This window comes from Scyliorhinus torazame, chromosome 3, assembly GCF_047496885.1.
Source record: "Scyliorhinus torazame isolate Kashiwa2021f chromosome 3, sScyTor2.1, whole genome shotgun sequence".
Lineage (NCBI taxonomy): Eukaryota > Metazoa > Chordata > Chondrichthyes > Carcharhiniformes > Scyliorhinidae > Scyliorhinus > Scyliorhinus torazame.
In genome coordinates, this window is record NC_092709.1 from 61,538,858 (window position 1) to 61,551,290 (window position 12,433).

Here is a 12,433-nt window from a genome sequence, read left to right on the forward strand (position 1 = left end):
CAATGCTCCCAAGCTCGCAAAAGTCCCATCTATAAATAAATCTCCCACCCTCCTAATTCCCAACTGGTACCAGCTCTGAAATCCTCCATCCATTCTTCCTGGGGCGAACCTATGGTTGTTTCTGATTGGGGACCCCACCAGGGCTCCCCGCACCTCTCTCTGTCGCCTCCACTGTCCCCAGATATTCAATGTTGCCGCCACCACCGGGTTTGTGGTAAACTTTTTAGGTGAGATCGGTAGCGGCGCCGTCACCAGCGCCTCTAAACTCGTCCCTTTACAGGACTTTCTCTCCAGTCTTTTCCACGCCGCTCCCTCACCCTCCATCATCCATTTACGTATCATTGCCACATTGGCGGCCCAATAGTAATCGCCCAAGTTTGGTAGTGCCAATCCTCCTCTGTCCCTACTACGCTGAAGGAACCCCCTCCTTACTCTCGGAACTTTCCCTGCCCACACGAAGCTAGTGATGCTCCTGTCTATTTTATTAAAAAAGGTCTTGGTGATTAGTATAGGGAGACATTGAAATACAAATAAGAACCTCGGGAGGACCATCATCTTAATTGCTTGCACCCTGCCCGCCAGCGATAGAGGCTGCATGTCCCACCTCTTGAAGTCCTCCTCCATTTGTTCTACCAACCGTGTCAGATTAAGTCTTTGCAAGGTTCCCCAGCTCCTAGCGATCTGAATCCCCAGGTATCGGAAGTTTCTTTCCACTTTCCTTAGAGGCAAGCCTTCTATCTCTCTACTCTGGTCCCCTGGATGTATCACAAATAATTCACTCTTCCCCATGTTTAGCCTATACCCCGAGAAATCCCCGAACCCCCTCAAAATTCGCATAACCTCTATCATCCCCCCCGCTGGGTCCGACACGTATAACAATAGGTCATCCGCGTATAACGAGACTCTGTGTTCTTCTCCCCCTCTAATCACCCCTCTCCATTTCCTGGAGTCTCTCAACGCCATGGCCAGAGGTTCAATTGCCAACGCGAACAACAATGGAGACAGCGGGCATCCCTGTCTTGTTCCCCTATATAGTCGGAAATACTCCGATCTATGTCGACCTGTAACTACGCTTGCCGTTGGAGCCCCATAAAGAAGTCTAACCCAGCTAATAAACCCGTTCCCAAACCCAAACCTCTTTAACACTTCCCATAAATACTCCCACTCCACCCTATCAAATGCCTTCTCTGCGTCCATTGCCGCCACTATCTCTGCCTCCCCCTCCACTGGGGGCATCATTATCACCCCTAATAGTCGTCGCACGTTAACATTCAGTTGTCTCCCTTTTACGAACCCTGTCTGGTCTTCGTGCACCACCCCCGGGACACAGTCCTCTATCCTCGATGCCAGTACCTTTGCCAACAATTTGGCGTCCACGTTCAATAATGAAATGGGTCTATAGGACCCGCACTGCAACGGATCTTTATCCCTCTTCAAAATTAACGATATCGTCGCCTCCGACATCGTCGGGGGTAGAGTCCCCCCATTGCTGGCCTCATTGAACGTCCTCACCATCAACGGGGCCAACAAGTCCACATATTTTCTGTAATACTCCACCGGGAACCCGTCTGGTCCTGGGGCCTTCCCTGCTTCCCAGTCCCTTAATAACCTCGTCCACCCCAATCGGTGCCCCCAGGCCTACCACCCCCCGCTCCTCCACTTTCGGGAACCTCAATTGGTCCAGGAACTGCCGCATCCCCTCCTCTCTCTCTGGGGGTTGAGACCTATACAGTTCCTAATAGAAGGTCTTGAACACCTCATTTATCTTTCCTGCCCTTCGCACCGTGTCTCCCCTTTCGTCTCTAATTCCTCCTATCTCCCTCGCTGCTGCCCTCTTTCGCAATTGATGAGCCAACAGGCGACTAGCCTTTTCCCTATATTCATACCTCCTCCCCTGTGCCTTCCTCCACAGTACCTCCGCCTTTCTGGTGGTCAGAAGGTCAAATTCCGTCTGGAGTCGTCTCCTCTCCCTGTACAATTCCTCCTCCGGGGTCTCTGCAAATTCCCTATCCACCCTTAAAATCTCCCCCAGTAATCTTTCCCTTTCCTTGGCCTCTGTTTTCCTTTTGTGGGCCCCAATGGAGATCAGCTCTCCTCTGACCACCGCTTTTAGTGCTTCCCATACCACTCCCACAGGGACCTCGCCGTCGTCATTGACCTCCAGGTATCTCTCAATACACCCCCGCACTCTTGCACACACTCCCTCATCCGCCATCAGTCCCACATCTAATCGCCAGAGTGTTCTCTGCTCCCTTTCCTCTCCTAATTCCAGGTCCACCCAATGTGGGGCGTGATCCGAAACCGCTATGGCTGAGTACTCAGCTTCTTCCACCCTAGAGATCAACGACCTTCCCAAAACAAAAAAATCTATCCGGGAGTACACTTTATGGACTTGGGAGAAGAAGGAAAACTCCCTAGCCCTAGGTCTAAGAAATCGCCATGGATCCACTCCCCCCATTTGGTCCATAAACCCCTTAAGTACCTTGGCCGCTGCCGGCCTTCTTCCGGTCCTTGAGCTGGATCTATCTAGCCCCGGGTCCAGCACCGTATTAAAGTCCCCTCCTAAAATCAAGCTTCCTACCTCCAGGTCCGGTATACGCCCCAGCATCCGTCTCATAAATCCCGCATCGTCCCAGTTTGGGGCATACACATTAACCAACACGACCTCCATTCCCTCCAGCCTGCCACTCACCATTACATATCTACCTCCGCTATCTGCTACGATGTTCTTTGCTTCAAATGCTACCCGTTTCCCCACCAAAATGGCCACCCCTCTATTGTTTGCGTCCAGTCCTGAGTGGAACACCTGTCCCACCCATCCTTTCCTTAGCCTAACTTGGTCCGCCACCTTTAGGTGCGTCTCTTGGAGCATAACCATGTCTGCCCTTAGTCCATTCAAATGTGCGAGCACTCGGGCCCTTTTTATCAGTCCGTTCAGGCCTCTCACGTTCCACGTGATCAGCCTCACTAGGGGGCTACCTGCCCCCCTCCCGTGTCGACTAGCCATTACCTTCTCTAGGCCAGTCCCATATCCCGCCTCCGCGCTCCAGCTCGCTCCCCCAGCGTCGCACACCATCCCCGCCCACCCACTCTTTAGCCATTTCCTTTTGGATTTCCGCAGCAGCAACCCAGTTGTCCCCCCCCCCCTCCCCGCTAGGTCTCTTTCTAGCATGATTGCTCCCCCCATATTACTTCCGTAAGTCAGCTGACTTCAACTGACCCCGGCTACTCCTGCTCACTCCTCGACCCCCCCGTGTGGGGAACTCCCATCCGCCTTGCGCCTGTCTTCCCGCCTTATTCTTTCTGGCGCGGGAACATCCCTTTACCTGACCCGCCTCTTATGGCGCAGCTCCCTTTCCCCTCCCCCTCCCCATTCTCCAACTATGTCCCGTCTTTCCCCCGTCACCGGCGCCCACATTTCCCCAATGTCTCCCCCTTCCCAATTTACTTCTCAATTAACTTCAACCATAACATTAACAATAACATTTCCTGTAGCATCAGTCCCTCAGTTCCGATCCAATTTCTCTTCTTTGGTGAAGGTCCATGCTTCCTCCGCCTTCTCGAAATAATGGTGTCTCTCCTGATACGTGACCCATAGTCTTGCCGGCTGCAGCATCCCGAACTTCACCTTCCTTTTATGCAACACCTCTTTGGCTCGGTTGAAGCTCGCCCTCCTTCTCGCCACCTCCGCACTCCAATCCTGGTATACCCGTACCACTGCATTCTCCCATCTGCTACTCCGCACCTTTTTAGCCCATCTCAGGACCTCTTCTCTATCCTTAAGGCGGTAAAATTGCACGATTATCGCCCTGGGTGGTTCTCCCGCTTTTGGTCTTCTCGCCGGAATCCGATTTGCCCACTCCACCTCCAAGGGGCCCGTAGGGGCCTCAGCACCCATCAGTGAGCTCAGCATCGTACTTGCGTACGCTCCACAGTCCACTCCTTCCACACCCTCAGGGAGACCCAGTATCCGAAGGTTCTTCCTTCGCGCTCCATTTTCTAGGGCTTCGATCCTTTCAGTACACTTTTTATGAAGTGCCTCGTGCGTCTGTGTCTTAACCGCCAGGCCCATGATCTCGTCCTCAATATCTGTCACCTTCTGCTCCACCACGCGGAGCTCTGTCTCCTGGGTCTTTAATGTCTCCTTGAGCCCCTCAATTGCCTGTAGCAACGGGGTCAGCACCTCCCTCTTCAGCAGCTCCACGCACCGTCTCACAATTTCATCCTGCTCAGGCCCCCATGTCGCCTGCGCTTTCTCCGCCGCCACCTTGTACTTCTCTCTTTCTGACCCTTTGGTCGACGATTCCTCGCACTGCAGCCGCCGCCGCCGGTTTTTTCCTCCTTCGTTTGGGGGGGACTCCCTTCTCACACACCCCACACCGGGTTGCGTCGTTGAAAAATTCCCCGTTGGGGCTCTTAAAAGAGCCCGAAGGTCCATCAGAGCTGGAGCCGCCGAAGCGTGCGGCTAGCTAGGCATCACCGCAACCGGAAGTCCCTTCAGTGGCCTTGATGAGGTCTTTTCACAGTTGTTCCCTCTGCTGCTAGAATTCACCTTTGATACAGGCCCTCAGGTCAGCTTGCAGCTTTAAGCTTGCCCTTCCCCCGCCTGCATGCTGGAAGAGGCCCTGTTTATCCTGCAGTTGCAGCCAAATCTTTTACTGTTTCTGTCGTGTCTGGCAACCCAGAGACATACCCTTCCTGGGGGACACTGTCGGGGGAATATTGCAGCCTTCTTCCCACACCGAGAAATGTCAAACAAATGCCGTGGGGGCCCTGTAAAAGAGCCCAAAAGTCCGTTCCAAGCAGGAGCTGCCGAATATGCGACCTAGCTCTGCATAGCCGCACCCGGAAGTCAGCAGTCTATATGTTAACATATATGCAATGCGTTCTAATCGATATTATCATTATATAGATTTGATAACATACAGTTTTAAACAAAATATGCACTGGAATTAATAATTTGGTTTCAAAAACAGTGATACATTTTGAGGATTCAACAACAGCTTACTTTAAAGCACAAAGTAAACACCTTTTCTGCTCCAATTCACTCACCACTGGAAGTTTTCCATGCACTTTGTACAAATTAATAAAAACAGAGATGTCCCACGGGCGGAGTGTAAGCGGGTGAACTTGCTTGCCCCCACTCTCGGCTTCCTTCTTTTCATTTTCTTCAACTCCAACCGCTGGCCATCCAGAACTAGACGATGTTGACAATGACAGCACAGGGCTTGTGACCACTTCTTCAAAATCAGTGTACATATCATCTTCACCAAAATAATTTTCCTTTTAAAATAACAGTACATGTTAGACTGTTGTCAGTAAAGTACAATCAGTTACACTCAGCTGAACCAAGAGTAACTTTCCAGCAACTACTCAATAGCAACTATATCCTGTTTTAAGTAGTCTTAAATAGTGTAGTCTTGTTAAATTGCTAAAAAATGATTACCAATTTATTCATTTTAAGTGTTATTTGCACCCATCATGAATTATTTAGGAACTGTGTGCAAAAGTCTTTTCTTACAACTGTCTGCCTAAGTTACTGCCTAGGTGAACCAATGAAAGAAAATGGAAATCGCTGGAAATACTCAGCAAACCTGGCAGCAAATGTGAAGAGAAACAGAGTTAATACTTAGTTAAATATGATTCTTCTTCAGAACCCTGAATCATATTGGACTTGAAACATTACTGTTTCTCTCTCCATAGGTGTTGCTAAACCTGTTGAGCACTTCCAGCACTTGGTTTTTATTTCAGATTTTCAGCATCCACAGTATTTTCCTTTTCTTGAATCAATGAAAGGGCTGTTCCTCATTCTCTAGAACTTTCAGCTCAGGTTTTGGTCTCCCTCCACCTTGGATCTGGACCATGGACTCCGGGGCCCTCCGAAGTGCCTGACGAGCACGAGTAAAATGGTGAAGGTGAACACTGTGAGGAAGACAGTGCTATCTTCATCCCCACCACACAGAGAGTGGGAAGAAGGTGGCTGAGGCAGAGATGTTGTTCATTTCAGGACAAGCAAACATGACCGGGAGAAAAATCAGCTCATTTTAAGGGATCACGCATATTAACGAGAATAGGGGAAATCGATTTTACAAAAATATGTCAATGTATTTTGGGCACGTATATTGTAGTTTTATTTTAGGGCAGTCAGGAATAACAAAACCTGGTCTTTGTGGTTCTTTGCCACATCACTGGGAATGTAGATTTATTTTCATTGGGTAAACTCTTCAGGCGTCTGGATCAGTAGAGACTGGATGTACGACTGAAGATGCACATGAAGACCTTGTGGAAGTCCTGATGCACGCACATATGTGAAAATTGACTGGGAAGTTTAAACATCCAATCGCCAATTTGCGTGCTGTGAGGGACCTTCCGTGAATGCCTCCAACTCTGAGTTAAAGTCAAAGACTTTGGAGAGATTCGTGGGACTTACTTTGATAGTTACCCAGAAAATATTAGACAGATTAAAACCTGGTCTAACACCCAGGTAACTGCACAACCGAGTCCCCAATCATCCCCCACTGACCACCGACTACATCATGACAAGCCTCTGCCTGACCCAACTCACTTCACCAACCAAATTCCCCGGCCCCCCAGGACTACCAAACTACCACCTGATCCCACTATGCCCACCATTCATTCACTCACCCATTCACTAACATTCATAAAGACAGAGTTCTAAACTTACCATATGGCAGTTAGTGCAGTAAAAAGGGGCATTTCCTGTCTTCCCCCTGTTCTGCTTCACTCTGACAGTGTTTTGCAGGGGATGCTGCGCTCTGCATTTCCTTGACAACCAGGATCGAGCCACCAGGAGAATCATCACACACAACAATGCACTCAGTATTACAGCATTCAGAAGATTCAGGCCATTGTGTTTATTTACGATTTGTGTTACGTACTGAAACCAAAAATCTAGGATTGGGAATGCACCTCCCGACGTCACATATATTTGAATGTGAAAACCTGCTTCAATATAAGTAGTTTTAATTTAAGTGGTGGTTTTAAGGAATGTATCTACTAGATAAAATGGGGTATTCCTGTACGTTTTCATGACCAAAATAAATTACACACATAGAGACATACACAGAAAATAGAAGCTGGAGGAGGCCATTCGGCCCTTAGAGCCTGCTCCACCATTCATTATGATCATGGCTGATCATCATGTTCAATACCCTCATCCCACCTTCCCCCCATATCCCTTGATCCCTTTAGCCCCAAGAGCAATATCTAATTCCTTCTTGAAATTACACAACGTTTTCACCTCAACTACTTTCTGTGGTCGTGAATTTCACAGATTCACCACTCCCTGTGTGAAGAAATGTCTCCTCACCCGAGTCCTAAAATGTTTACCCCTTATCTTCAAATTATGACTCCTAGTCCTGGGCTCCCCCACCATCGGGAACATTCTTTCTGAATCTACCCTGTCTAACCCTGTTAGAATTTTATAAGTTTCTATGAGATTCCCTCTCACTCTTCTAAACTCTAATGAATATAATCCTAACCAATTTAGTCTCTCCTCAAATGAGTCCCACCATCCCAGGAATCAGCCTGATAAGCCTTTTCTGCACTTCCTCTGTAGCAAGAACATCCTTTCTCGGATAAGGACACCAAAACTGCACATAATACTCCAGGTGTGGCCTCACCAATTCCACATAGAATTGCAGTAAAATATCCCTATACTCAAATCCTCTCGCTAAGAAGGCCCACATACCATTTGCCTTATTTGCTGGACCTGCGCGCTTACTTTTAGTGACTGATGGACGACACCAAGTTGTCGCTGAGTATCCACCTCGCTCTATTTGCACCCATTCAAATAATAATGTCTTCCGATTTTTTTTTGATAAACAGATTTATTGACGCATTTTGGCATAGTAAACAACAATACAAAACCGTGTGCAAAGAACAATCAACATAGTGCAAAAATCAGCTCCCCTCCTACAAGGACCCGCCTAACTACCCCCCTAATCTACGTTGCCCTACCGCGCCCCCCCCCCCCCCCCCCCCCCACTGATGATTAATTTTCCACGAAGAAGTCGATAAATGGTTGCCACCTCCGGGCGAACCCTGACAGTGGCCCTCTCAGAACGAACTTAATTTTCTCCAGACCGAGAAAGCTCACCTTATCAGATAGCCAGGCCTCCGGCTTCGGGGGCTTTGAGACCCCCCATGCCAGCAGAATCCATCACCGGGCTACCAGGGAAGCAATGCCAAAACGTCAGCCTCTCTCTCCTCCTGGACTCCCGGGTCCTCCGAAACCCCCAAAATTGCCACCTCTGGATTCATCACCACCCTTGTTTTCAGTACCCGGGACATAACGTCTGTGAATCCCTGCCAGTACCCCCTGAGTTTTGGAAATGCCCAGAACATGTGGACATGGTTCGCTGGTCCTCCCGAACATCTGGAACACCTGTCCTCTAATCCAAAGAATTTAGTCATCCGGGCCACTGTCATGTGGGCCCGGTGGACGACCTTAAATTGAATCAGGCTGAGCCTAGCGCATGTTGCGGTTGCACGTCAGACGTCATCCTATTCATCCTAACACTAGCCTCCGGAGCCTGGTACAGCAGTCTAACCCAGTCGATAAAGCCCTCCCCGAACCCAAATCGTCCCAACACCTCCCATAAGTAGTCGCACTCAACCCGGTCGAAAGCCTTCTCGGCATCCATTGCCACAACTACCTCTGCCCGTCTTCCTATTTTTGTTACCAAAGTGGATGAGCTCACAGTTATGTAACCAAAGTGCAATCATGTCCAGGTGAAAAGATCCAATATCCACGTATTGCCAATTTGGTTCTCCAAAGGCATCCACTTTGGTTCAATGGCATTTGGGGCTCAAGTAAACAGTGCTCTACTTCTAACAGTGTTGACTCATGCTGATCTTCTTTTTCTTCTATGGTGATCACTTGCTAACGAGTATGACTGCCCACCTAAGAAACTCTGCGTTACTGATCATGGGCTCTGTGGGTCCTTGCATGGCTGATGAACCCGATCCTAGAGCTGCAACTCTGACCACACGCTTGCCAGGTGCTTCTGGGAGATACGATTGGTCTTTGAACTCAAGATCATTGGTATTCCTTTTTCATAATAATAATCTTATAGTTACCAAGTTATCAATAACTTGTTTTATTTCACAGCAGGGTGAATGGAACTAATGGCAGTTATAATCATACGTACGTAATTCTATCAGCATAACCCATCTTTGTGTAATGATACAGCATTTTAAACATCATGCTATGTTTTTTAATCATCTCCTTACTTAAAATCAAACAATGTTTAACTTATTTTTCAGTATTTCTTATTGTTTGAGCCTACCTGAAGCTTTTACATCTGTTTGAAAGCCTGATCTCCACACAAACCTCCAAGTCCAAAAAGCCTCTTAAACTGTCACCTCTTTTCATCTCATTCACACTGGGATTATCAGATTTTTCAACACAGCGATTGTAAGCTATTTTACAATTTCTCTTCCTTCAGATAGCATGCCATGTTGGCGACCATACACTTCCATTGTATTGGCTGGTGATCATGCTTGGCAAAGTACTGTTGTTGCTGTACGCAGTATGACCAGGAATCTCTCCTGCTCTTACCACCTGCTGTCAGTTGTGTTGGAAGGATTTACAGGCGTATAATCAACCTATTTGGCCACATTATGAATGCACCTTCAATGGCCATGAAGTAATGAAATGGGGCTTGAACCCGGAGCTTCAAGCCCAGAGATAGAGATGTGAGCCATGATGTCAGAAGACCTCCCATCTTAAAATTACCCACACAAACTAACAAATTACTCATCACTCATTATCTGGAGTAAAAAATATCTATTTTGCATTGTGCAGGTGCCTTTTAAAACTTAAGAGCACACTTTGCTAAAAAAAAAACATTCAGCTAACTTTTATTTTATGATACTGCTGCACAATTATGCCGATAGTTTTAATTTTAAAACTTCACTGTCATAAACGTGATGAGTATCAGCAATGCTTAGCTGGGCTACTTAAGTGAGGGTGATCTAGCTCAGCAGTTTCTTCTTTCATGCATAAGACACTTAATAGTGAACTTCAGAAGTAAAATTATTCATTAGCTGGGATATGGAGTGAGGGCAAAAAGGGATAAAGGGAATAAAGCAAGCAGAGAGGAATGATTTGTTTAGTTGTTTACCATCTTACAACACGGCTGTGCTGTTGAGTGTTTGACAGCAAAGCAATCATGGTTACAAAGAATGCTGGCACTTGTCATCAAGCCTCACTGGTGAGGTCAGTGTTCATGTAATTTGTCACACTATTTGAGAGGGCAAGGAGCAAAATAAACTAGCAGGGAAAATTAGAAATGTTTTTCTTTGCTAATAGACACTTCTGCACCATGACATTCTCTGATCCTGATGAAGAGTAGAGTGGGGCAAGGTCACAAAAGAACTTAAAAATAAATAATTTTTAAAATCTGTCGTAAATTGAAAATATGCTTAAATTGGCTTGAGAAGTTTGTACCTTGATCGATAACAACGCCTTCAGGAGTGGCCCATACAGAATGATTTGAGAATCTGGAGACATTTCTAGTTCCACATGTAGTTTATCAGGTGCAAGTTCAGATGGATCGATGCGCAGTCTTTGTGAAACTGAAGGAGAATGCAAAGTTCGTTCAGCAGCCTTCTGTGATGATCTTGATGCCAGTTGCTGCATTTCAAATACTTTAAAAAGAAATTATATTCTTTAAAAAAGTGTATTCTAAGTTACAGATAGGGTTATTATTGAAACTAAACTTTAAATTGCCAATAGTTAATCTCAGCTAAGCCTATTGATCCTTAATAATTTCCAAAATTCCCAATCTGCAATATGCTACATGATGTGTATTTAACACAATTGCTTAAAATTAAAACACACTATTTAATTTAAAAGTGTACCACTCCAATACAGAAATAAGTCTTATGGCTTTTCATATTCTTCCTTTGAAGGAGTCATCCAAAAACCAAAAAGAGTAGCCTTATGATCTTGTTCAAATTTACGATACTTCCTTTTTTTTTTACTCTATACCTTTACAAAGATTCATTCCATTTGCCTTTATGGCCACATCCTTTTGTACTGCCACTTTGTACAGAATCACAGAAAGCGACAAGCGACCATTTGACCTGTCATTCCTATGCTAGCCCTTTGTACAATTTGTCAGAATCATCCTAATCAGAGCAGCACGGTAGCACAGTGGTTAGCACTCCTGCCTCACAGCGTTGAGGATCCGGTATTGACCCCGGCCCCGGGTCACTGTCCATGTGAAGTTTGCACATTCTCCCAGTGTCTGCGTGGGCCTTACCCCCACAACCCAAAGATGTGCAGGTAGGTGGATTGGCCAGGCTAAATTGCCCCTTAATTGGGAAAAATAACTGGATATTCTAAGTTTATTTTTTTATTTTTTTAAATGGAAAAAAAAATCATCCCTCATCTTTACTCTTTTTGCCAATAACTCAACATGTTGTCCCTGTTCAAATACCTGTCGAACCATCTTTTAAAAGTCATAGTATCAGGTTCCACCTGATTCAGGTGAAGTTTTCAAAATCCTAACAACTCTGATAGAAAAAATTACTTCTCCCTTCAACATCGTTTGTCAATGGTGCTAAACCTTTTGGTTATTGACCCATTCGCCAGATTAAATAGTTTTTCTCCATCTACTCTATCAAAACCTCTCATCACCTTGAAAACTTCTATTTGGTCACTTCTCAATCTGCTCTCCTCCAAGGAGAATAATGCTACCTTTTACAACCTCCTCTCACAATTGAGGTGTCCCATTCTTGAAAACATCCTGGCACATGTACATCATTATTTAGAGTATGCAGTCACAGAGCCAAGCAATAGCTTGTCAGTGACTAGATGGGAGTTTTTAAATCCTGCCTTCAAATTTAGTCAGCGGACACTCCTCGACAATGAGTCATTGTTCGGACTGCAAGACAGTTGCAGCCTGGATGGTCTTGCTGACCCCACTGACATTGGGTGGAGGCACAGAGGCCTTAGCCAGTCTGGAAATGGTTACAAATCATCCACTGTTGTGTGGGAGATCATAGGTAGGTGGACAAGCAGTAGGGTTTATGACGAGTAAATGATTTCTGATGGATATTTTGTCCTGGCAATCTTTCTACCATAGGTCCTCAGTTGATACCTCACAGGGCGGTGTGCCATATGGTGTGGTATAAGGGAAGGCATACTCCTGATGGGCTCCAATATCATCCTGGTAAATCCTTATTGCATTCCCTCCAGTGCATTTATATCCTGTTGCTTGTCCCCTGGTCTTCATGCTCTGATCTTATTCACTACTACTAATACCATTGTGTGCACTGATGAACTACTAGTTTGTCAAAATTTGAAATTCTTCAGCAAGTTGGCAGCCTGGTGTAGGGCAGTGAGCCTGCCACTGAAGAACAGGTTGGGGCACTTATCGATTATATGCATAATGGTGCCTTA

General features: G+C 46.3%; 1 protein-coding gene across 10 annotated transcripts in view; it reads right to left on the reverse strand.

Annotated features, from left to right (window-relative positions):
* Window positions 1-12,433, reverse strand: part of kiaa1109 (KIAA1109 ortholog) — a 626,997-nt gene that overhangs the window by 416,587 nt on the left and 197,977 nt on the right. For 9 of the 10 annotated variants that reach the window (XM_072495713.1, XM_072495719.1, XM_072495711.1 and 6 more), the window contains exons 20-21: window positions 10,475-10,674; window positions 5,053-5,283 (exon numbers count right to left, since the gene is read on the reverse strand). In XM_072495713.1, the coding sequence (XP_072351814.1) occupies window positions 5,053-5,283; window positions 10,475-10,674 (431 nt within the window). The remainder of the gene's footprint in view (window positions 1-5,052; window positions 5,284-10,474; window positions 10,675-12,433) is intronic. The other variant, XM_072495716.1, reaches the window with a different exon arrangement.